The sequence below is a fragment of the Harpia harpyja genome, chromosome 10 (genome assembly GCF_026419915.1).
Source record: "Harpia harpyja isolate bHarHar1 chromosome 10, bHarHar1 primary haplotype, whole genome shotgun sequence".
Lineage (NCBI taxonomy): Eukaryota > Metazoa > Chordata > Aves > Accipitriformes > Accipitridae > Harpia > Harpia harpyja.
The window spans coordinates 29,555,842-29,581,776 of NC_068949.1; the positions used below are offsets into that span (position 1 = coordinate 29,555,842).

The 25,935-nt window shown below is 36.2% G+C and overlaps 1 protein-coding gene across 2 annotated transcripts in view; it reads right to left on the reverse strand.

The window, feature by feature from the left end:
- The window catches only part of KNDC1 (kinase non-catalytic C-lobe domain containing 1), an 83,181-nt gene that overhangs the window by 8,541 nt on the left and 48,705 nt on the right, over positions 1-25,935 (reverse strand). The window contains exons 17-30 of one of the 2 annotated variants that reach the window (XM_052799394.1): positions 24,255-24,658; positions 17,438-17,531; positions 17,227-17,324; positions 16,269-16,480; positions 14,809-14,922; positions 14,249-14,396; positions 13,808-13,987; positions 12,458-12,673; positions 12,058-12,140; positions 10,635-10,785; positions 10,052-10,174; positions 9,890-9,949; positions 9,088-9,245; positions 278-8,814 (exon numbers count right to left, since the gene is read on the reverse strand). In XM_052799394.1, coding sequence (XP_052655354.1) covers positions 8,583-8,814; positions 9,088-9,245; positions 9,890-9,949; positions 10,052-10,174; positions 10,635-10,785; positions 12,058-12,140; positions 12,458-12,673; positions 13,808-13,987; positions 14,249-14,396; positions 14,809-14,922; positions 16,269-16,480; positions 17,227-17,324; positions 17,438-17,531; positions 24,255-24,658 — 2,273 coding nt within the window. In that variant the 3' untranslated portion in view covers positions 278-8,582. The remainder of the gene's footprint in view (positions 1-277; positions 8,815-9,087; positions 9,246-9,889; positions 9,950-10,051; positions 10,175-10,634; positions 10,786-12,057; positions 12,141-12,457; positions 12,674-13,807; positions 13,988-14,248; positions 14,397-14,808; positions 14,923-16,268; positions 16,481-17,226; positions 17,325-17,437; positions 17,532-24,254; positions 24,659-25,935) is intronic. The other variant, XM_052799395.1, reaches the window with a different exon arrangement.

Below are 25,935 nucleotides of genomic sequence, written 5' to 3' on the forward strand. Positions count from 1 at the left end.
GTTTCCTCCAAGCAATGCAGCCTACTTCCTTTGACAGGTTTTACACCAATGAGTGCATTACACATCGAGAGAAGGTAATTAAGATTTAAAATTATTAAGTTGTGTGTGCATGCATTTCTCTAAAAGATTAAAGGGAGCAGCTGAATATAAACACATGTTCGTTTTAAAAATGGAACACAAAAAACCTCTGCCATTTCGCGTTTGCCTGTTTCTAACAGGCAGACATCTAGAAGGCCGATCGTTTTCACGATACCTTTGCTCATAGCGCAGTACGTACATCTAAAAGGCTGAAAGGGTCTCTTGTGCCATCTCCTGGTTATATTAAGACTTCACACCCAGTAAACTGCTACACTAAGGAAGGGAAAAGCAGAAGTTTAGCTGAGGCAGTGATGGAATCCGAGAATCATTTAGGTTGGCTAAGACCTTTAAGAACAGCCAGTCCATCCGTAAACCTAACTCTGCCAAGTCCACCACTAAACCATGTCCCGAGTACCACATCTACACGTCTTTTAAATACCTCCAGGGATGGTGACTCAGTTCTTGGACTGGCAAGACTTGCTTTCCACCCTCCCCCAACACAGGCATGTGCATAGGGGACTTTTACCCCTCTGCTGTTTTTAGAACAAAGTCACTTTTCCACTGCATTAGCATATGTATATAAAGGAAATTCAGTATCCCTCCTTAACATCTTTTACATAAGTTCAGGTAATGCACACTCTGGCAACACCTACTCTTTTGCTATGTATCGGTGGAAAAATGTAAATAAAAACCTTAAAAATTAAAGTGACTGGAATACAATTAAATTAATAATCAAATTAATTGCATTCCCTGATTGCAGGTAAGTATTTGAATTTGTGTCCAGTCTACTTTACTGAGAACACAGAGGGACTGAAGATCACTACTGAGTCCCTCTCCCTTCTTAGGGGCAGGACCAAGTGGGCCTGGGCACTCAAGACAATTTATCCGGTCTGTTCTTACAGATTTACAGGAAAGGGGATCCTATTGGTGTGTTACAGGTGAGTAACCTATTCCAGTGCTCCACACGAAGCTCTCCAATGTAAAAACTGAAAGTGAATCACCCTTGCTTCAAAATTAATACGGCTTGCCTTAAGCTTCACGGAGCATGGAGCAAACTCACTCTCCAGCTACAATAACTTTACAGCAACATTTCACACACACAGTCCTGCTCAAACTAATCTTTTATATGCAAGTCTAATTCTTTCACTCTTCCTCTGTTTATGTTTTCTAAACATGTTTTTATTACTGTCCTCTATTCTCTTTTGTTTTGCCTGTTATGTATCTTAAGTGCAGTGCCTAAATGGTAAAGTATTCCTGCTGATGCTTCACTAGTGCCAAACAGAGCAAAATAATTACCTTCTGTCATATATGGCTCTCCTATAGTACACGTCAGGTCTTCCCTATTTTTTTTTTTTCTTTTTGAAAACTGTACACACAGATTCATATTTGGTTTGTGATCCGTTATGGTCCCCAGAGATTTTTTCCAAAGTTCTGCAGTTATTTTTCATTTCATATTTATCCTTCAGGAATGTAAGACTTAGAGCTTAAATTTAAACCATCATCACGATTACTGTGAGTTCTAATCTTGTATGTTGTGTAAGTGTGCTTTCCATCCCACTCTGTATTTCATTAGTAAAAATCACAGACACAATTGGATCCAGGCCCCACCCATAACAACATGGTGTAGGGTGTGAGAAAACTTTGCTACAGTAACCCAGGATAGTTCGCCTTCCCCAGCCAAGTATGTAGAGTCCCAGGCATGTCTTATCTTGTTCGTTCCTGTAACCTGGAATAGTTCGCTTCTTCCCATCCAAGTATGCAGAGTCCCAAGCACGTTTTATCTCGCTGTTACAGTAAGCCAGGATAGTTCGCTTCCCCCACCATCTGCACGGGCACCATGGTGAAGGCCAGCTGCGGATCTCAGAATTCAAGACAACAGCACCTGCATTACATCAATTTGCTAACGAGCAAAACAGGACATTGCATATGTATGATGCGTTAAACAGCACAGGTATTATTAGCCATCCCTGCGGTGCTTTCCCTTGAGCTTCACTCCCAAGCAGGGCTCTACTGCATCAGGTCCCCATTTGATTAGCATCAGTGCCCCACGATTCCCACTGTGGTAATGCTACAACTTTGAAAAAGCCAAAGCTTTCACTTACTGAGTCTTGTGCCTTGTGCCTGAGGGATCTGCACCTGCTTTTCACTCATAACATATGAGTAGTCCTACCCCTACTACATCCCACTCAATTTATCTTCACAATTTAACAAACACTGGTAGTTACCCTTTGAAACGATGTATTAACTACTTGTGTATCCACCTTACAGTACCATCATCTGGATCTTTGCAACCTAGTATATAATCAGGTCAGGTGGATCTGTTGTCAAGGGGTTTATTGACTTTAACATACAACACGCTGTTTTTAATCTATTGGGACAGTTACCCTGACAAAGGACACCATTAGGTTATTTAAAAATTACTTCATGGACAAATGCATGTCAGCCTTTTAGTCTCTATGCTTGCAGATTTTTAGACAGCTTTTTCAGTAACTCTTCTGGTATCAAAGTTCGTCTGGCTGATTCCCCAAGTCATTCTTTTTACCTTGCCTTGCCACTCAATCCTGTGTTCTTGCCCACTTCTAATAAGTAGTATTATTTTCTGGGAACTCACTCATTCTTCCTCCATCAAAAATATAATCATTCCAAGATTATTTCACAGCTTTGCTCCTTATTATTACAGAACATATGTAATCAGAATTTAATGTTCTAATACATCTAATTAGCTTGATAGTATCCCATTCTGACCTGCATTCCTGTTTCACTTCGATCACGATACGCATTGTTTAGAGGGTAGGAAGTGAAATAGCAAGCACTTCAGGCTTTTGCACCAAATCATATCTGTTCACCTCTCCTGGTAAGCACAGAACTCTTATGGTATAATAGAAAATTATTTAGGAATCCATTTTTATTGTTTTGCTTTTCCCTTGCTGGCAATAGCATTTTGTCTGTCCAGTTTTGTTCCTAGCCTGCTGTGCTGTTCTATTTGTTCTTGCCAATGCAGCCTTCTTGTTCCTACTTTTTTCAGTATTATTGTTTTTGATTTTTTTCAGGTCATTGATGAGCCCCTAATACAGCCACACTGCTCTATTAGTTTTCTTTCCTTTGCATGAGGATAGACTGTTGTTATACTTAAAATACAGCCTGTTCTAGAAACTCTCTGCTCTCCTGAACTTTTCTTTGCCTTAGAATTCCTTCCCCAGGACCTCATGTACCAATTCCTTGAGTTTACTGAAGTTTGATTTTTTGAAGCCCACTCTTGTTATTCTGCTTCTTTCATCCCTTTCTTTCCTCTGAATCATGAACTCTGTTGCCTCATGGTAACTTTCATCTTGATTGCTTTCCACCTGCAAATTTTCAACTAGTTTATCTCCATTAATCGCAGTAAAATCTTAAATAGCAGCCTGTTTGTACAAATGAAGTCTCCACACTCTCTGGCTGATGATCAGTTACAGACCCCATACTATGGCACTTAGCCCCTTTAAACCCAGAAAAAACTATGTAGGCCTGTGTTTAGATCCTAAAACAACTATATACATTTTTGACATAGATTTTAGTATTCTTTCCCTTTGTCTTTCCTTCCTTCCAAATGGTTGTTCCCTCCAACAGTTTGTAACAACATTTTGTGTACTACAGGTCTAGCCTTTTCCCCTTAGTCCTCATGCTCCCAGCACTAGCTTAGACACCTAAAGCTACGTCTAAACTGTCCCCATGCCAGGCTCAGACGAAAGCACATCCTGGCTACCATCAGAGGGATAAGCAGGTGGTATCGGTAGAGAAGTGAAGCACAGTGCACTGCAATATGTCCCTTGGTCTGTACAAATAAAAAATGAGGGACTATTGGTGGCACTTCAAAATACATTGTCCTTGCAATTTTAGATGCAGCCTAAGATACTCAGTAATTTGCCAGCTATCTCACCTTATGTATTTGGTGACCTATTGCAGTTCCCTACATCTTTCTCTAGGTTTCAGTCTTTTGGTCAATTATCTTTTATTTAAATAAACTAATTTGGGGGATTTTGTATTCCCAACAATGGTCTTTAACAGATGTATCCCATCTTTGTCCTGCAGTTTACCTTCATGGAGAAAAGTTACTAAATACTTACCTCAGGAGTCATCTGTTTTACCACTCTGTGGTTATCCAAACAAAGATGGATCTGCCATTTAGCAGTTTTTTCTAGATCTGTTTCCCTAGCTTGTTTGCAAAAAGCCTTATTGCGTATCTGTTACTTAACTGAATAATTTACTACTGTTACTGTTTATGAGCTTTATGAGATATGATCACAAATAAGCATCTATTTGCAGATTTTAACTCTGAGTCTGATGCTCAGGCTGACCTGCACCCAGTCAAGCTTCCCAAGTTAGGTTTCTTTGATAATGGCAATTCAAATTGTCCAGTACTCGAAGCTCTTAATTTCATTATGACAATTGAGTTCTACCAGTTTAAAACACAGTATCTATTTTAGTATCTAAAACCAGCATGTATTTACCTACATAATGGCAACATCAGAACGACAAGACCAACCCTAGTATTAGAATGAAGGATCCAAGAAACAAAATAATCTTACAGCTAAGACACAGGACAGATTTACGAGACAGATATCCAACTCCTGCCTTTTAGGCAACTTACAAAAGCGTCATTTACATCAGACCAAATATGAACAAACAAAATGATGCAAAGACCAGATCCTAGACTAGATTACCACAACGGCCTGATGTAATTTGGCAACTGCCAATTCCACTTGCATGTGAGACACTGAAGTACTGCTGAACAGGAAGCACACTAAAATAATGCCAGGCTGAAGCTCTCCTGGCATACTTTCAGGTTGCTCACAAAGAGCATTCATGTAATAGCTAAAAGCCTTCTTCAAACAGAAGAAACTAAAGAGCTTCTCCCCACAAAGGGAGGGAAGAAGATTCTGCAAATCAAAGTTTCTAGTCTACAGGGGTTGTTGTCACTCACTGCTAGATTATAAACAGCCACATAAAAAGGTCCTTCAAATTTTTTGCTGCAAGAAATTTAAATTGCAGATATGTAATTTAAATGTGGATATGCTTTGGATTGTATTTAAGCAAGTATGAGGGAGAAAAATAATTTATCTGCACTCTTTCCCTCATCGTAATATGAAGGATTGAAACAACCAACCATAGGTTTAACACTGAAAAATTGTTAGCTTCCCTCCTTTCAAACTGTAGTTTATTAATTTGTTATTTAGAAACAGATTTCCTAAAATTTTAATCCTTTGCAAATCGCATACAGTACTCACAGAAGTTATGAGTCTCAGCAATGCTTACGAAACAGATACAATACATAAAGGAAGAATGTAGAAAACCATAAAAGCAAAGTTTAGAAGTGGTTGAAAAATTTCTAAGGAAAGAAATTTGTCAGAATCATGAATCGGTGTTGATTCATGAAATATTTTCCAGCTTCTTGGTTTGGGCTTCTATGGAATAGTTCATAGGATCCAGCTGAATTCATCCCTGTTTTCTGGCAGGCTTCTGGAGGTGTTGGAGCTGGAAACCTGCTTTCAAATGCAGCTAGTGTAACTAGGACACAGTTCCCAGCTCTCTAGCAGGAGGCCTGAAAACCCCAGGGATCCTGGGGACAGACACAGATGAAGGGACACAGAAAGAGCACCAATGCACAGAGCAACTGGAAAGGCTCCCAAGGAGCAGACTTCATTTCAGAAGCTCCATGGGTCACTGTTTGAAAAACAAACAACATAAAAACAAGAGGAGGGAAGCATGGAAAAATGAAGAACTAGGACAGCTGGTGGCAATTCTGGCTTAAACAACAAACTCCACTTTTTTCCAAACATTCTAATTCGGTATTGGAATGGAAACATGCGGCCAGACTGCATAGGCCCTCAGTTATGCAATACAATTACTGATGCCAATAATTTTTTGCCAACTAGATACAACTGAACTTGCTTCTTTGACATGTTTTGTCCTGTGTTTTCTTTTAAAAGGCCACTCCCCACAAAGAGAAAACTTTAGCCTAACCCTTCCTGCTTGTTAGTCATAAATATGCAGTACAGTTACATGCTAGACATAACTTTATTCCGAAATCTGTGTCACATAAGATGTGCATACATCAGTGTTCATGGACAAAAGCAAACCAGTTTCCCTGTAAAACAGTGGTGTTCCCCCCCACCCCCAATAGCTATTTACACTTTTTGTTGTTGTGGGGTGGTGTCTAAATACAAAATCTTGTCTAAATACAAAATCTGATTGATGAAAAGACCCCAAAGTAGTACCATAACTCAATACTATGCATTTATAGCAATATAAGGTCTGATAGACTGAAGCATTTTACAGAAGACATGATACTATTTTTAAATTTTTGTATAGCACCAGTTATTGTCATAGAATATACATAATATTTTCTAGATGTAGTAGTTGCTTTAAATCCTGATAAAGCTGTAAGAAATATATGAGCTAATTATCATGAGTGCAAAATATAAATGATAAATAAATCCACAAAAGCAATTTCAACGGGCTGACTGGCAACTATATAAAATGAATTTATTAAGATCATGTGATTAGCAAGTTTTGTGGAGTTCCTTACATTCGTAAAGCTTATGCTACTTTAAATTTTATTGTCTTTCAAAGGCAAGGCGTGGCTTTAAGTGAATGGTAATTTTTTAATTGAGAAAAAAAACAAATAACTACTAATAAAAACAATTCTTTAAAATAAATGCATATAGATCAAATATGTGAAATATATGTCTGAAGATAAGGTTATCATTAACATTCTTAAATCACTGTATTATATAAATACAGGAGGTAAAGACTAAATGTTTTCACATTTGGCAATTTTTAGAGAAAAGCAACACCTTTTACTTCCTTAAGGGTGAGAATACTACAATTAATGACATGTTAAACCTACTTATGGTAAATAACAAAATAAATCATCTTAATAGTAGAACAAATGCAAAAAAACTCTGCTGAGGACTGAGTTCTCCAGTTTTTAAACCAGTAAGAGCACAAAAGTTAGTCTGGTATTAATATATTAGTATGAAAAAGTAACTGAGGTATTTAATGGAAAGTAGGGACATACCTTGTATTTGACTGAGAAAGATGAGAAGCAGGTGGCCTGTGATGTATATATTGCCATTATTGACAAGAGAAAAGGAGAAGCTTTCCTCTTAAACATTGAAAAATCTGGAATTTAACATGTGCACATGCATTTCTGTCAAATACAATAGGACAATTTGCAAAATACTAGAGATATGCACATTCCCATTTCTTACATCATTATCTTCCTCCACCACTAAAACATGCCAAGACAGTTAGTTCATATCTGCTCTTCACATCTCTCGAAACATTTTGTTTTTCATTTTTTTTAAACACAGTTCTAGCACATCACTTTCAGGACAGGGCTCATTTTAGCTGTTTCTTGCCCTTCCCCACTTGTCTTCCAATAGTACTGTTGTTCCCTCTGGTAGAAATACTTGTATGTGTAACTAATTTGTAGCCTTAACATTTTGGCTTTGCATAAACCTGGGTAGCTCAACAAACTTCCTAGCAATAGCATCACATTTCATTGCCATCTAGAAGTTCTTGTAAGTATAAGCTCTATAAATAGATTAGCACCAACATTTTACAATTTGCAGATCCAAATTTCACACAGTTATCTTCTATTTACTGCTGCTGGAGCACTGCAAGCTACAAAAGCAACCTCAGAAGCAAAAGCCATAATCAAATGTGCACACATACATATGTACACAAATTGGCAAAGTGATTATTGTGCCAAATACAGAAAAAAAAAAGCAGTTTCACATTTACTGTTTTCACAAGGCTTTGTGGCAGAAGCAGAGCAACAAAGTGGTAATGTTTAGATTAAGATCTTACTTTCATTTGGAAACAGGTTAGTTCAATGACTTTAAAACAAACAAAAAAATTGCAGCATGGCATTCCTCTCCTTCCTTAGTATGCTTGAAGAAAAAGACGGCCAATTATTTAAGTCAATTATAGTTTTCATAATACACAACATAAAAGCAAGACACACCAACAGTCAAAGGATAGCAGAGGATCTGTGTCCCTGAATTATATGCACAGTGTGACAGGAGACAAGTGTCCTATATTTATATAAAAAATATATTCAACATTTAATGAACTATACTTTGACCTCTCCTAGGCCAACTTTGTAACAGAAGCTGTAATTTTAACTTATTTCCACAGTATTTTTTAGATATTTGTTTGTGGGCTAATTATTTTTTTATGCTAAAGAACAGTGACAAAATTAATCATCCTTTTCATCTATACTCTCTCTTTACTTTTATCTTTATTTTTACTCTTTTGATCTGCCATCCAGTTGCCAGGGATTAAAATTTCATTAGTCAGCATTTCATAATTCCATGTTAAGAAATACAGCATTTCAACTTGAGATATTATTTTAAGTCACTTCACCTAAGTATTTGCTTGGGAATTGGTCCAGGAGATAATGTCAGCTTAACCCAGTTTTACAACCTACACTTGGACTAGAACAGATGAAATGTAAATAATTACTGAAAGGTTGCCTTCATTCTGCGCAGTGCGTCTTGAATTTTTCGAGAATGTTTTTCTGCTGGTATCTGATGGAAGTTGGCACAGTTGTCAGCTGCCAAGGCAGAAATGTCTGCATCTTTAAAATGAGTTATTCTTTGCCTGAGGTAAGACTGCAGCTTGAAATCTGGTGTATATGTATAAGGATTCTCTTGAAATGCATGAACTTGGCTCACAACTTTTGCAATATTTCTTGAAAGAGAACATGGTAAAAAAGATTAGTTTGTTTTGCTGCTGATAAAAAACCACCCAAAACCCCAACAAACCCCAAACCCTCAACCTTTAAAGGAAATTCAAAGGCATCGAGCATTCTCTTCTATAGTTTCTGTCCCTTTAGTTAGATGTCAAAATGACTGAAACTATTTAAAGTGCTAACTGAAATGTTGCATTAGCTCTCATTACGCCATTAGACAATATTCTATTTTAAAAAGTTAGGTGACATACATACATAATTAAAATAATTACCTAAGTTTTGTCCACTTGTGAGCTCCATTTGTCATTGTGAATCCTCCAGTTTCAAGTTGTTGGACGTGCATAGCCAAAACGTGGGCTGATGGAATTGTTGGAAGTGTTTTGAATCTTTCTCCTTCCATCAAGCACAAGCTGTCACTTTTTAAAAACACCTAGTTTAAAAATGCACACAGATAAATCTCATGTTAAGTATCGGGGCAGGTTTTACAAGAAGTTCTCCACTTCATGTGTTTAGCACTATGTATTTATTTGTTGTGAATTTTAACTTTTGGCATTGAAGTTGAACACAACACTATGAATTAATCTGGTGGCAAACATTTTAAAGTACAGAAATAAAGAAAGCAGCTTTAATCAAAAGATACTTCATACACAATTTTTAAATTGTTCTAAATCACAGCCAAAATTACATTTTAGAACTTCACTCTATGATTCAAAATTGGATATATCAGTAAGCGAATGCCTGTGATAAAATAAACATTTAAGATTTTTCAAAACAGATTGCAGCCACAATGCTCCTGCAGAAATTATCAGAAAAAGTGTATCTAATGTCCTAACTTGCTTTGAAATTTCTTTCTTGATTTTTAGTCACACAGGATGCATTTTTGAGAAATATTGAGATGAAAATTAATGTAAACTCTCAGATTAAGAGTCAACAGTTTTAAATCAAATTAAAATCTCCTTCATAATACAAAGTAATAATTATGGCTTTCATCTTGCAAAGGCACCCATTTAAGCAGATCTTGCATCTTATCCAACCCCAAAGAAGTATTTTTACATTAAAGACTTTATACTATACCTCAACAGCCTTGAGTTCCTCCATTATGTCAGCTACTTTTGCAGGTAAAATTTTCCAGGCCTTACAATAAAACAAAATATATTTTTGTTTTTCACATTAATGTCCATATTGGAACAAGATTATGTTAAGCAAAATAGTTACAGAACAGAGTCCCAAACTTACTGGTAACTGTCGTACAATAAGATTTTCCAAGCCTGCTAGGATTTGCATTGCAGTAGCAAAATTTCTTTGTTCATAGCAGCATTTTGCAATAAGAAGAAATTTGGATAACAAGCTCACCTGCAGCTGAAAAAAAAATATTAAGATATACTATATACATAAAAAATTTTATATATTATAATATATATACTATATACTAAATACATATAGTATATCTACATAATAAAATTAAATGAGAAGGAAGAAAGAGAGATGCATTTTCTTTTTGTATTTGTTATCAAAATTGTTGAGTGTAGTAACATTTTCCTCCAACACAAAGTTTTCTCTTTTCTGTCACTGAGGTGTCCTTGTTAAAGTCTGACATCTATTCTCCTCAGGCAACCCATTTCTTACATTCTATTAGGTTTTGACACCTGCTACTACAAAACATCCAAGACCCTCCTTGCGACAACAAACCAAATTGTTAACTGCCCACTCACAGGTGTATTTCAGAATATTTCTTGCAGCTTTTCTACATAGCAACTCATATACAATAACAAATAAAGAACCGTTTCATAATTAATAATACAATAAAACAATGACGAACCTTAGATGTGTGACATGTTACAATTTCAGCAGCAACCCAGGTGCTGATACTGTCTGCATTTCTTAATAATTGTAGAAGGTACTGGTCTTGTATGCACTTTGACAGAAACAGATTACAGACTTTAAGTGAAACTGCCTCAGTGGAAACAGCTCTATGGAGAGAATGGAAAAAAAAAGCAAAAATAATTCATGCTGACTTTGGATTTTCAAAGAAAATCTTGATTGTGAAGATGCCAACTTCTAACCATTTAAAATAATTTTGTAGTGCTTGCAGTCTTGATTTTATAATCTTTTACAAAGTACATAGTGAGCTATGTTACTTTTTCTTCCTTATAATTACAAGATAATTATATGTGATTACAAGATAGGCATATGCAGTACACATTTCTGTGCATAAAGACACCTTCACCACTTGTTACTGAATAAAACAAACCATCCGGTCTCACACAAAATAAGAGCCAGAAATCCAAACTCATTAAAAACTGCAGCCATGTAAGAAATCAAGCCTGATACCTAGTGGCACCACATGGTTTGTGTCCCATGCCTGTACCCCAAATCAGTATAAACCAGCTGATTTAGCTTCTGCTATTTAACAGTCTGTAAAAGATGAGCTGCTTTAGGCATTCATTCCCTATCCTTAGACAGAAAAGTCTACTACAGGTAGTGCAATTAACAAGTACTAAGTACAAGCTAGCTCAAACCACTGAGTATGTAAAAAGTAGACCATAAGCGAATATAATTAGGTCTATGTGGCTGGATAAAACCATTAATTACCATTGAGCAAGTAATTTATATAGGTTGGTAACCACTCTAATAACTATAGGAAAATTTTTAGACATCTGTGAATACTGATACTTCATCTACCTAACAGTACAAAATGAATATTGCACAGAGAGGCTGTGGAGTCTCCATCCACATTCAGAATCCAACTGCACGTGATCCCAGGCAACCTGCTCTAGCTGACCTTGCTCAAGGCAGGGGGGTTGGACTACACGATCTTGAGAGGTCTTTTCCAACCTCATCTATTCTGTGATTCTGTAACGGTCATTGAGATTTTATATACACATGCACAGGCATTATCAAGTAACCTGTTTCAGAAACCATTACAATTTTTTCCAACAAAAATAAAACCTCTGAAGCAGCCCCCCTAACACAAATCTTCAGAAATATTTTGGCCTGACCCACCTTAGATTTCAAAGAAATCACCTTGCAAATGTGACCCACACATATACGCATAGGTACATATACATACACATGTATAAAATCTCCTGAAATTCAAAAATTTATGTAAACAGACTAGCTAGTCTGTTGAAAAGATATTAAGTATTTAAAACGTTTGTCTCTTCCTGGATGTATTAAAGGTGTAACATAGTAACTCATTGTGCATCAACAGAATGGAAGGACAGTTAAAATAATGAACTTACTTCTGGACAGCAACACATTTATCTTTAACACCAAGTGCTCTTGAATTTAGAAAGTGTACTGGATGACATTTACGAAATACTTCCTAAACAAAAAGAGCAAGATATATCTGTTGTTAGATCTAGCAGTTCTAAAGTGCTTGGGGATAAAAATGACAGAGGTTTCCCCTCCCTGCCCCACCTTCAGCAAATTTATCAGAGGGATCACAGCCTAAGAATAGAATTAGCCAGTCTAAATTTTACTGTAGAGATTTCAAGAGAAAAACAGATTATTTTAATTCAGAGTCTTATGAAATGGTATGAAAAAAGATTGAAACAGGGTTGGGAAATGGTAGAGAAAGGAGGCTGAGTATGAAGTAAGAAGGTATTATTTGTACTTCCAAGTTAACTTAGTCCTTTGTACCTGTTGCAGTAATGTCAGCTGACAACAAAGCTGTTGCGCACTGTATTCTATCAAGAGATATGGTCCCACTTCATCTGCTTTAGCAAAGGAGACTGGGAATTCTTCTGTAAAACTGTTATAGCATGGCTTTGGCAAAACTGATGAAATAGTGTACAGTCGCTCTCTCTGATATTGTGCAATCGGTTCCATACCTTTGCAAAGTTTCCAGTTAAAGTTCTGTAGAAAAAAAATATGTAAAGCTACAACTTCTCTAAAGCAAACAATATGTCTCCCCTTGATTTAACTTTCTGGTATGTTTTGTTAGAGAAACACCTTTGTGAATGCAAAACTCTTCAGCTAATCTTCAAGGTTAGCCTGGACACTAATTGGTTTATTCAACACTGCTATTTTAAGCTAATATAATACACATGGTTGATGGGTCTGAGCCTGAGGTTACCAGATCTCAACCAACAATCAAAACTTCTGTGTATTCAAGCTTGCTGCCATAAAATAGTTTATATTCTGAAGTTTTATATTTTATGGTTTACATCTCACTATCTCTTGTTATTTCTTGTACAATTTTTGCTTAGAATGAAACAACCCTTTCCAAAGAAATATTTGTTTTTCCATTCTTTTCTCTTCTTCTACCTTCCAGTATCATTATGATGCAGTGACAATAAAAGAGGTCCATGTTTGTCTGTTCTGCTTGCCCTTTATCGGTTGAATCCCCATTATACTCTATGGAATTCTGCACCTTTATCAAGAGGCTGATTCTAAATTCAACTTGCGCATTATTGATACATTTGACTTCCACATGTCACTCTGGTCACTCTGTAGAGAGATCTTTTTTCAGGAAAAGCCTACAGTATGCTCCAGCTTCTGGGGCTACTTTTCACCAGCACACTATATGAACCAGTAAATACAGACAAAAATTCAGACAAGTTTTTTGCCACAAGCTTTGAAGTTCTAGCAGGAAACCCCTTACCCCCTACTGTTGTTTTCCTATATTTATAGACTTACAAAGATATATGCCTAATAAAAAGTATTAATGTTTGACAAGGGGGAAAATGTTTCCTAGTAACTCTGAGTCATGTGCTAGTATCAAGGATGAAGAGTTCAACTCCTCTCAAAATTCCGATTATCTGATCTATTATTACTGAAACAGCTGACAGGGTGCAATTAAGGCTTAAGCTTACTTCCACAGTTATATAACTGTTTAGGCCTTAGATACTTTTAAAAGAAAATTTAAAATGCAGGTACATAAATTTTACTAAATCAGGGTGTAGACCCTAAGCTGGATACTCTAGTTTTTGTCAGAAAGTAATATATGGAAATGTGCTCCATATACTGCAGTCTGAAGAAAAGACATGCCTTTCTAGAAACATCTTCTGAGAGCTTTTTACATAGAGAATGTAATGTTTTTCTGTCTTCCTCGCCCTCCTCTTCACATCTGTCCATGCTGGAGTACTGATGAGCACTGCCACTTTTCCTGGCAGAAACATCCTCAAGCAATAACAACAAGCGCTCACCATAGCCATTTAATGGAGCAACCTGTAAATGCAAAACAGGTTAACAGAATATTGAACTCAATTTCCCATAAATTATAAGCAAGACACGATACAGTTGCAAGATTCTTGTCTGTCCAAAACCAGACATATTGAACATAGCTGTCAAAGATACATTATTTTTCTTTTACTTTGCTTTAATTGAAATTAGGACAGGTTTTTGTAATAATCTTATATATACCATAACTGACTTCAATTTTTTTTTTTTTTTTTTTTCCTTAAAGCTTCTACTGAAATTCTGACTTACCTTGGAAGAAATAAATTCTTTTAGGGTACATAAAAGGTCAGTATTTGTTGCAAAGTCTACACTGTAGCAGTCTTCAATCCAAGCCTGCAGGATGTAGAAACTGCGGTTACATATTTTGGTAAGTGATGTAGAAGGATCCAGGCTTGCACTGGTGAGAAGAAAAAGGCACTTATTTCACCAAAATTGATATCCAATTCCAATTTAAAAATAAATGTTGAAAAAACCAGAAGTATTACTTGGTATTGACTGTACTATCTTAAATTCTCACGTTTCATGTCTCTAGAATCCATGGCTATGTGGAAACAAAGCTGTGGTTGTACTTACAACCTATCACTGAACAACCGGCAAAAGTAAGACTCAGATTCAGAAGAAAAAAGAAGCAAGCACATTGTCAAATACATCACTTGCTCTAGTTTCACTCTCACTTGTCAAGAGAGTCTTACAAAAACAAACATCAAAATTCAATTTAATTAAGTAGTTCTTTTCAGAAACAGCTATTTGCCATTGGGGGGAAAAGTCAGCTGTGCTTCTGTAATATTTTTCACAGGAAATTACTGTACCTGGATAAAGTGCTGCTGATTCTATCAAGAAGAAACTGCAAAAATTCTTCTTGTGTGCAGAAATAGCGAAATGTGTAGAGAAACTGCTGTACATAACCTTCTAAAAATGCATTTCTGTAAAGCACAAGAAAAACTTCAGACAAGCAAGAACACAATTTCTTCTTGCATTAGAGTACAGCAACAGCAAAATAATCCTCAAAATATCAAGAATTAAAAGGGATTTTAAATTCTCAAGCTCTACATAAAACTTTGATTCCTTTTTGTTTTATTTTCACACATCAAATATTGTGATTGCCAACAGTGAAAACATAATTTGTTTTAAAAAAAGTTTCTCTACTTGCAATTTTGCGAAGAACCACTCTGCCATTTCTATTATTATCAAAAGTTAAATTCTAAACAGTATGGAAGAACATATTTAATTTTTGTTTTTCTATCATCTCACTTTATGTTGTTTTAAAAGATTTTTATTATAACAGCAGCATAAAAAGTAGATGCTTCAACAAGAAAATATTTCCTGTACCTCTACTTAGAGCAGTAGTTGCTTTAACAACAGAATATACTTATTATACACACATTAAAAATGAGTGTGGTTTATTTTTTTATATATACACACACACACACACACTCAAGGTCTTAACACAGGTTTATTGTCACATCTCCCTGCTGGCTTATGGCTAACTATGAAAATTTGGGCTTGATGACTATGGAAGCTCTGATTCCAAAACAATTTGTTCACTTTGTGCAAAATATTGACTACCAGGAAAAGCAGCACTTAGGATAAGTAACTGGGTCTCAGAGTCAGGATGAGCTGGGAGCAGTAGCTGGGAGGAAGTTGCTTCCTCTACAGTGGCACAAGTCTGATGGAGTCTCTCAGGCAGTTTCCATCCTTCATACTATTATGGCTCAGGTACCTTAAAACAACACTGCCCTCACCCTAGCTGAAGGTTAAAGGACATCTTTGTCCCCATTTAAGCCCTGAGATAAGCCTGCATCTGGATCAGTCCCAAGAACTGGGGCAATAATCTGTAAAACAGAACCTATATGTTTTCACATCCAGACTCTATTAATAAGAATTATCAAATTATATGTCCTGAAGAATTGTTATACTGCTGGTGGTAACATAAAGCCTTGATTCCATGGCAACTATCAGAGCAAAACCTCAAATAAGTAAAGGATAAAAAAGTTTAAAGTTATTAGGTTTTGATTTATTATCAAATGCTTCAAGTTTTAATCAAATCCAAACTTAGCAGTTTGGCTTATTTCTTATCAGACTGTCTTTTGCCATTTCCATGCCCATTTCTGTATATAAGTGTTCATGGAAATAACATTAAACTTGATACAAGAGAGAAGAATTTATGCAATGTTGAGTAACTAGGATTTATCACGGAGACTATTTTTTCCTGAATTAGCAACTATGCCTCAACCCACTCCCAATTAAGGATGTGCAGAATATACTATACCTAGAATATAAATAAGCCATTAACCCAAGTGGTGTACCAGCCTGCAGAACTCTTATTCCATTTTGATTATTACATTGGTGTTTCTCTGTGTTATAGTAAAGAAGCAATGATGGCTCATCCGTAGGTGCCACATCCACGGTGTCAGTTCTCCCATTGTGAATGACTGTAGGCAGCACACAGGATTCCACACCCCACTGCTCTACATACATAATCTGCTTAAAGATGCAAAGCCGTGAAAAAATAAAACATAGGAAAATAAAGAGGAAAATCCACACAAAATGCAGTCAACTCAATTTAAAGCCAAACTGCATCCATACAACTGCTTTTTGCCTTTTTAAACAATACTGGTAGCAACTACCTTTATTTTAATAATTCTTTTAGATCCTACTTAATTTGGCACTTTGACACAAAGCTTTTCACTTTTCATATACTGACTTGAGCAGCCAACTACACCGATGCAGTAATGAAATGACAAATGAAAGGGCTATGAAGATGATCGGGGGCTGGAGCACCTCCCCTATGAGGACAGGCTGACAGTTGAGGTTGTTCAGCCTGGAGAAGAGAAGGCTCCGGGGAGACCTTATAGCTGCCTTCCAGTACATAAAGGGGGCCTACAGGAAAGAAGGGGAGGAACTCTTTACCAGGGACTGTAGTGATAGGATGAGGGGAAACGGTTTTAAACTGAAAGAGGGTAGATTTAGATTAGATATTAGGAAAAATTTCTTTACTGTAAGGGTGGTGAGGCACTGGAACAGGTTGCCCAGAGAGGTTGTGGATGCCCCATTTGTGGAAGTGTTCAAGGCCAGGTAGGATGGGGCTTTGAGCGACCTGGTCTAGTGGAATGTTCCCCTGTCCATGGCAGGGGGGTTAGAACTAGATGATCTTTAAGGTGCCTTCCAACCCAAACCATTCTATGATTCTATTCTATGAAACACAAGCAAAATAAAGTCTGACTTGCCTGCATGTATTTTTTCACCAGTTCAAGAAACTGCACTTTTGATTTCATCTCCTGTAGCTGTCCTCTCAATTTGGGCAACATAGATTTAGTTTCAGGACCTTTACATTTAAAACAGACAGCATAAGAACATCAGTGATTCTGATTTACAGAAAAAAAATCCTTAAAAGTATTATGCATCCATTTCATTACTGGCAAGTTACTGTAATATTACCTTTGCTTCTTCTTTCTTTCTGCAATAATTTCTGGTAAAAGTTTATGGTCTTTCTGTAATTTTTTGTCTCCATCATTAGCAATTGTTCTAGTTCCTATTTAAAGAGAAAAAGGATTCTGATCAGAATGGTAAATGCAAGGTTCTAGTAGGAAACTGAAGTTCTAGAAGATAATTATTTTGTGTAAAAAAAAGAACATCCAAACAGACAAGAGTATGATATTAACCATGAAAAAATACCTTTCGCACCTGTGCTTACAGCCAAGTTACAGCAGGCATCACCTGTCCCCAGAAAAGCATTAGTTATGCCCAGTTCTACAACTTAAGAACTGGAGCTGGTATGTGTATGATGAGACCACATTGAAGTTTTTCTGAATCTGTTTATATTAAAAGTGCCTTTAGTTATAATTGCACTTATCTGGTTGTTTTCAAGAGTGTTTTTAAAAGTTACACTCAGGAGTCATCCAGAATTGGAAGTGATGGGTTCTGAAATCAATGCAGACCCCAGAAATGCTCTGTTAAGCAGCTGACCTGTATTTGCAGCAAGAACTGAATGTTTGACTGAAAGCGATGGTTTCCAAACAAGTATAATTAAATTATATTATACAACCAGGTCAGAAGGCAGACAGGAGAGCTTCTCTATAAATGAAGGACATAACAGTTTTGATGTTCAGCTTAACATATTTTATATTTATGCATTTTACATAATTGAAAAAATAAACTAAATTTCTACAGAATTATATAACTTAAGCAATGGATAGAAATGAAAGTATATTGGCTTCTCACAATGATATCAAATTTAATGTAAACATTTATAATTGTTTGCATATCAAAGGTTTCATTATTTTACCAACCAATGAAAATGGGCCATCCACTTTGGGTTCAGCTTCTGATTTATTATGAAACAACAAACACAATGTGTGTTGTGTTTTATAAAAGTGGTGGCTTTTGCGCTTGGGTCCTAAGCTAACTATCAGTGACCCAGTTACATGAAACAGCATTTTAAATGGAGTAAGTTCACTGAATGCAGCAGACAGAACTCCCACAAGCAGAATGATCAGAAAACACATAGCTCAGAGCTAACATATCAAACAACAGATTGGTAAATAGGTTAGTTTTAATGGGATGGACTTACTAGAAATTAATTTGAGTTTGAGAAAAACCTGTCACTGTTTTTCAGAAAAGCTCAAAAGGTTTAACAACACAGTTCATTAGCAGCAAGAGTCACAAGAGCCCTGTGGATTTTTAAAAGATTTACTGCTACATAGGCATCACATAGAGAACAGTGAAAGCATAGAAAAGCTATTATCCAGATTCTGAACTGGAAACTGCTTCCTTTTACTTAAAGGTTTGTTTTTGTTTTATCAATTAAAGTGAAACCAACTTGAGTAAGGGACTACGAACACAGAAAGGGAATCAGAAAGAGTGGCCATTTTTTGACTTTTGGAATCTGATGGACAGAAGTGGTTTGTCCCCTAAATAACTTCAGGTGAGTAGCAATGAAATCAGTAGCAAATTCCCAGTCTATGCCACAACATCTTCCATTTTAGGTAGGTCTAGAATATAAATGTTTCTGATGAAGCTATACATTCAATTGTTCTACTCCCTCTGAAGTACATTTAATTTGTCAGGACACTTTTCTATAGAACAACCCTTAGTCTAGGGAACAAAGTAATGATAGAGTGACTTTGCTTATTTGGGAAAATTGCAAATTCCAATCTGTCCTTGAAGCATAAGTTTTTCACATGCTGAAGGGTGGCTCCACCGCAGGATGCAGAATATTGGCAGAAGGGAAAGGAAAAAAGGAACAGGAAAGGGGAAACTGTGGCCAGAATATGCAAAACCTTTGCTAGAAATGTCCTAGTCACAGCTTGGGTGCACACAAGTTTGGTGGAGACTCCTACAAGTAGCTTATAAGATCTGGAGATAACTGAAACCTAGTGCAGGCAAAGAGGAAAAGGGTAAAGGCTAAGGGTGACGGCTTGGGGCTGCAAGAGAACTGAAACCAGTTTATCAGACTACAGAAAAAAAGCTCTTCTCATTGTGAAGGCAGACTTGGACATCCCCCTGGAGAAATGGCAGCCCTGGTAGCTGCCTTCCCTTCTTGCTCTGCTACAAGGACTTGGTTTGGTTTGCCTGGGTGCACTCTGTATGAGGGTGCAAAATCCTGGATTAGAGGTGATGTGAGGCAGGGGACATATACTTGCTTACCTAAGGACTAACTTTTCTAAATGCAGATTAACCTTTGCTGACCTTAAGAATGGCAGTGAACTATCTGATAAGCACCTACGCAGTAAAGCATTAATTATTTCTATGACATTTGAAAGTGTCACCTTGATCCATAAATATTTCACATTCCTTCTAAACAGAAGAGTACATATTACCATTTTTTTGAATCATAATAGCTTGATTAATCCTATTGTTAATATTGTTCATCATGTAACAAATGTTTTACTTTTTGCATCTTATTAAATCACAACCTATCTAAGGTGCAGACAATATCCAACAGGTTCCAGTAGAAGAATAGAAAAGTTAATTATTTTTATGGCAAAATATTTAATTCTGTCATAAATATAATTACATGTTCTGGCAGTCAGAGTTTCGCAGTACCTGCATGTTCTCAAACCTACTTACAGGTACACAAAAATAAAAAAAACTAAATAAATTTAATTGCATTTAGTTTTAGAAGGTGAATAAAGAAACATTTGAACCATATGAATATTTTCATTGGAGAGATAAGTGTATTAATGGGATGTATGTCTCCAAAACTGTAATTTGTTGTGTGGTTAGACTCTCATTCGGTACTCTGTTCCAGTTGCAGACTAGACTTGAGCTGAGTAAGCAGACCTATCCCTATGAAAAGGTAGTGCCATTAAGTCAGGACAAATGTAGTCAAGCTCAAATGTCCAACTATCTTTAAACATTCGCTCTTTGAAATAGCAACTCCTAAATACTGCCTTAGCACTCTTTACTGCAAAGCTGTAGAATCAGCTCTACTTTATTGCTGACTTTTTAAAAATCTGTCAGAGACCTGGGGCAAAAAGTAGGTTGATATAATCCTTGCCAGACAATAACTAGACTACAGTTAATCAAGGAACTGGTTTCTGAAATAAAACTAGTTAACAGATGATTTAAACAAGGAAGGATAGGGTAGAGACAAACAGCTCTACCTTGCAAGAGAGGCAGAACTTTCCTCCAGCAACTCAAACCACCTTCCTGCTCAAAACAGCCACTTACAAGCCTTCCTTTGGCCTTTGTAGTCCTCCTGCACTGGATACAGGACATGCATTTTCTCCACTAGATTTTATAGTGAGAAGTTGGCAACTAGAATAATTAACTTTTTTGAGCTTCTACTTTGGCAGAAAACTCATGTTAATTTTCACACTGAGACTATTTTATTTTCTCAGCATTTTGGTTCAGACGGTGCAGCATTCCCTTGAAATCTGCACAGCTTTTATTTATTGTTTACACATTAACAGTGTTAGCAGTTCATAAATGCCAATAAATAACGACCACATTTATTTTCTAAGTAACATGTACTCCAAGTATAACATGTATAAACATTCATATTACCAAATAAAACTAGCTGAAAACACTTTGCTGTACAAATACAGCTGTTGGCTACATCCAAGTACAACAATACACAAGGACTTACAAATGTTAAATCCTACCCCTATCAATCCATATTGTTCAAAATGAGATATGAACTGGTCTTTGTCAGCTGCTGGTACGGAGATTAAAATCATGATATACAGTTTCACAGTTGATTTGTAGTGTTTGGTTTGATGAATCAGGCAGCAGAGAGACAGCAGAAAAAAGCTGGGTAGAGCTGCTTATCACCTACATGTTGATAACTGATTGTCTTACAGCTAAGAATCATCGTCTCCTGACTGCTGCAATAGCAGAAAAATAAATTTCAGTTTCATATTTTTCCCTGTCTGTCTTTTTTATATATATATATTTATATTGACCAGTTAAAACTTGTAACGGCTAATAGAGTATTTCAGAAATTGTCATGACTGATGAAGTTCGAAAAACAGCAGGATTTTAGGAAGGTTTTTGTTGCTCAGGTTAAATGTTCAAGATTGCTGCAGTTAGAGCATCATGGTTCTGTAAGTTTTTATTTTAAACACATTTGGACAGAAGCTAGGTTTCACAAAGTCATTGTTGTATTAATGCCAGCATAAAGATTAAAGTTGTTGATGCTATGGTAGTGAAAGAAATAAAAATAGTCACAAGACCAAAAAGTAACTGATAGTTTGAAGTATCCTCTGTTGAATTTGTAGTAACAAGACACTTAAAAAGCATTTTAATAAAAAAATATGAAAGAACATTTAATACAATATTACTAAAAATATTTTAAAGATTATATACCCAAATATTCTAGTATAACAAGACTTTTTTATATACAACAGAGTATACAGCAGTACAACAGAGAATATACATATCTGCACACATGCTTTTTTGTGAAGATTAACTTTTCTTTTGCAATGCATTCAAAACATTTCTATGCTGTACAAGAGTATTTAATCTTCCGTTCATCACCATCTCTGAAGAAAATGGAATATAAACTGAATTTGACTTCATAATTGAAGATGACAGTTTATAATTGCATTCCTTGTAACTTGGACACAGAGGAATCTCACAAATTAGGAAGGCTATTTATGTAAGATACCAAGCTTCTATTGTCTGCAAATAATTATTTTATTCTAGTTTGTCCACCTGGCCTCATATGCAGTCCAGATCACATATGTTATTTCTGCATTACTGAGACAGAGTAAGATTAGAGTCTCGTTTTTGTCCAGCCATTAAGTTTTCACACTAGTTTTAGATAACACAAGGAAGATTAGCTAATTTATCCTCAGAGTAGTATGTATCTTTCAGCTATTGGAATGTGCGTTCTCTTGCTCTCCAAATAAATTCTTTACTAATTGCTAAACTGAACAAATTGCACTTTGTATTGATAGTAATCTTCCTCCAGTGGAATGTACTGGGCACGAACACAATATAGTTTTCTACAGAGATACCTCATGACTATTTTCCCCCCAGCCTCCTGTATGGTTGTTGGGTTAGCCAAGTTCTTATGCATTAATGCATATAGTAGCAATGTATAATAGCAAGCATTAATTTCATAAGCAAATTCCAAAGCAGACTGTTAGCACCATAAATCTTGCTTCATTTTTGTTGTATGCCTGTTAAATAGGGAAAACAATTGCCAAGAACTCAGAAGATAATTAATCCTTTTGAATCAAACTAAATTGCTGAGTAGTTTGTAAAATCTCAAAGTAAAAAAGACTGCCTGCTGAAACAGAAAAAAAAAAAAAAATCTATTTAGATGCTTAGGAAAACTCCTTACTCATGAAAATCTGTTTTTCAGTCAAGAATCACTCCTCCAAGTAAGAGAGATTATGCAAGCCCATTTTTCTCTGGCTAGCATGTTTACACAGGATTAAACAGCCCTATAGGATTAGAAATAGGAATTTTTGCATAGATGGAAATTTTTGAGAGTGACAGTCCTGAAAACTTTTTTTTTTAAATTTTTATTTATTCATTTTTACACAAACCAATAGTAGGTCAAGTTTCTCGAGCTATTTTCTGCTATAGACTTACACCTGAACATTAAGGAGCAAAAAAAAAAAAAAAAAAAAAAGTAGAACATCCTCAGTGATTCAGGCTTTAACTTGCTTAATAACAGAAAAATAGTTACCTTTTTTTACTGAAAACTGAAGTGAGGTCATAGCGCTTCAAAAAAAATGAATGTAAATAGATCCACTGGGATTTAAACTGGCTATCTGAAAACAAAGAAGTCTAGATCGTGTTCTCAGCTGTTCAGTTCTACTTTGCCAAGCTCACTTAAAAAATAAAGCAAAAAATTCAACTAACTGCCCATGGTAAGGAAATGCACAAGAGCAATGCAACACTTGCTTCATCTTTATTAAAGATGTACCTGGCAGAAATAATAAGGATACACAAACTAGACAACTAACCTTTCTCAGGGACACAAAAATATTCCAGATGTTCCTATAGTGATAGGTCTTCCAGTATTAATAACTCATTTACTTAAATTTTTCCTTTTCCTTCCCATGAAGCAGGTCCAACTATATATTTCTACAGTTTCATATATTATCCTTGCTCTGTGGCTTTGGACTTGAAATATTTACAAAAATAATTGTAAAGCTTGTTATAGACAGATGCACAAATGTAAAAATTAAGTAAATGTGATCAATATGATCTTTAAGGGAATGGAAGACCTTGCTAATCTAAAACAACCCACCTCCCTACCCATGTTCCCCCACGCCCCCCAAACTGCTTAAAAGGCACAAGGCTCCATTCATCATGATGATTAGCCATCTCCAAGGGAAGATGTAAGCAAATAACTGCCATTCTGCTGGCAAAGAGTGAGAAGCTGTCAGGAAATTCACCATGACCAAGGAAAAGGGCTCAGAGCACGTGACAGGGAGGACTTCTTGAGAGCCTGCGCTACACACCAGTCCTAGTCATTCTTAGCTCTTTTCTATAATATTACCACTATGGAGTTGGTGCATATGGCAGACAGTACTTTTCCAGTCAACTTCAGGAAGAGAAGATGGGTTGTAGGTCAGTGATTATCAATTTCATGTCAGTGCTCTTTATTTTGGAATACTATTCTTACCCTGGTTTATTGATAAGACATCAAAAATCTTGAGGATTTTAAAACACTTAAGAGTCAGTATTTAAAAGAAGAAAGGGGGTTTCAACTCACTATAACATAACAAATATTATCATACTTTTAACCAGCAAGTAAAGAGGTATCTTAATGATTTTAAATCAATGTACTCACCACTTTTTTAGCATCTATATTTTGTGACTCACTTGATTTCTGCTTTCCAAGGTTTTTCATGTAGCTATGAACTTCTGAATTAAAACATTCAGCTCCATAAAATGCACTGCTCCAACCAGGACTACAGCCATGAAAGTCAGGTAGACTGGGAGACACAAGGTAGCTGTTTCCAGCTATCTTTGTCATGGTCTCTTCCTCTGGCTCTGTATTTTCTTCTGCAAAGCCTGGACGAATACAACAGCCGTTGCTTTGTAAAAGCTGTCGCTCTTTCTCTATGGGGATAGTATTCTGCAGCCTCAATTCTTTTTTGATATTATTTGAAGGTGACTCATCAAAACCCATTTCAGCTACCAATGTATTTATCATAGGCTCAGCCTTCACATCAAAGGTTGCTTCCCCTTCTCCTAAGGAGGGTGTAGGACAGGGGGAGAAATAATGGTCATGTGCTGCAATACATACTTTGTTGAACTTAAACACTACACATACAAAACACAGTTATGAGACTACCTATGTGTTCTAACAGTTGTGTTACATGCTTATTTTGGCTCTGTGCTTTCTTTTTCTCAACTACACATTGTAAAATGATAAAGGTTAAAGACATTTCAGAACTATTAAGCAATAGTTAAGCAATACATTTCTGAAAATTACAAAATATTTTCTGTGCATATACAACAAGCATTTAAACAAAGCATACTATAGAAGCTTTAAACCAAAAGTTAGATATGTCAGACCTGTGCATGCATTAGTAAAAAGCTTAGCTTTTGAGTTTTTTTCCATCCATAAGTCTTGAAGCTTTTATTCCATACATAGAGGGCAAGAATACTTGATAGAGCCAAAGGGGACATAGATGTTAAAATTTCTACTCCTACAAGACTCACTCCCTTGAGCTATGATGGAACTTCTTTGCAGTTGTAACAGCTACTACCAACCTTAAGGGACTGAGGTGACAGTCAAAGCTTGGTATGATGCTGACAGGAGCTTTTACACCTGCCAGAAGTCTCCCTTTTCACTTGAGCAACCCTCCAGGACTTATATATGCCACCTTGGAGTCAAATGGACCTAAATTACTGGTGCAAAGAAATCATATACTCCATGGGAAAGTCTGGCTCTACATTTGCAATCTTTCTGAGCCAAAATGAAAAACTGTAACATAGAATGACAGCAGCCAAGTGCAAACTTACAAGTTTATGTTAACAATGTAGGGGTATAAGCCATTCTGTAAAGAAGTTTAACTTTGCCCAAAACAGAGAAGTAACCAAGTTTAAATGCTGAAACTTGGCAGAACTATCTTGGAAAAAAAATATGAAATACTGATACAACAGCAACCAAATACAAGCTGTCCATGAATACACCAAGCCTAGAAAGGGTAATGGTTGTTACCAGTCCCAGCTCAGTTTTGAGTTCAGTTACTGAAAGATGGAATATTTTATAAACCTTCAATCACAAAGTATGCCAGGAAAAATGCAAAACCCATACTGAAGAAGTACAAATAAACAAGCACTAATATAACCTTAATGACTGCCCTGAAATGGTGTCCTGTAACAAAGTTTGTGATCAAAGGGCAAAACTATCTTGATTAACAAATCACTTGACCCACTGTTCATTTTGCTATCTATCTTTAAAAAGGCACTTCAGTGGATAGAATAGGGCAGTAGAGGAATTCCTAGGAGAGACATAAAGA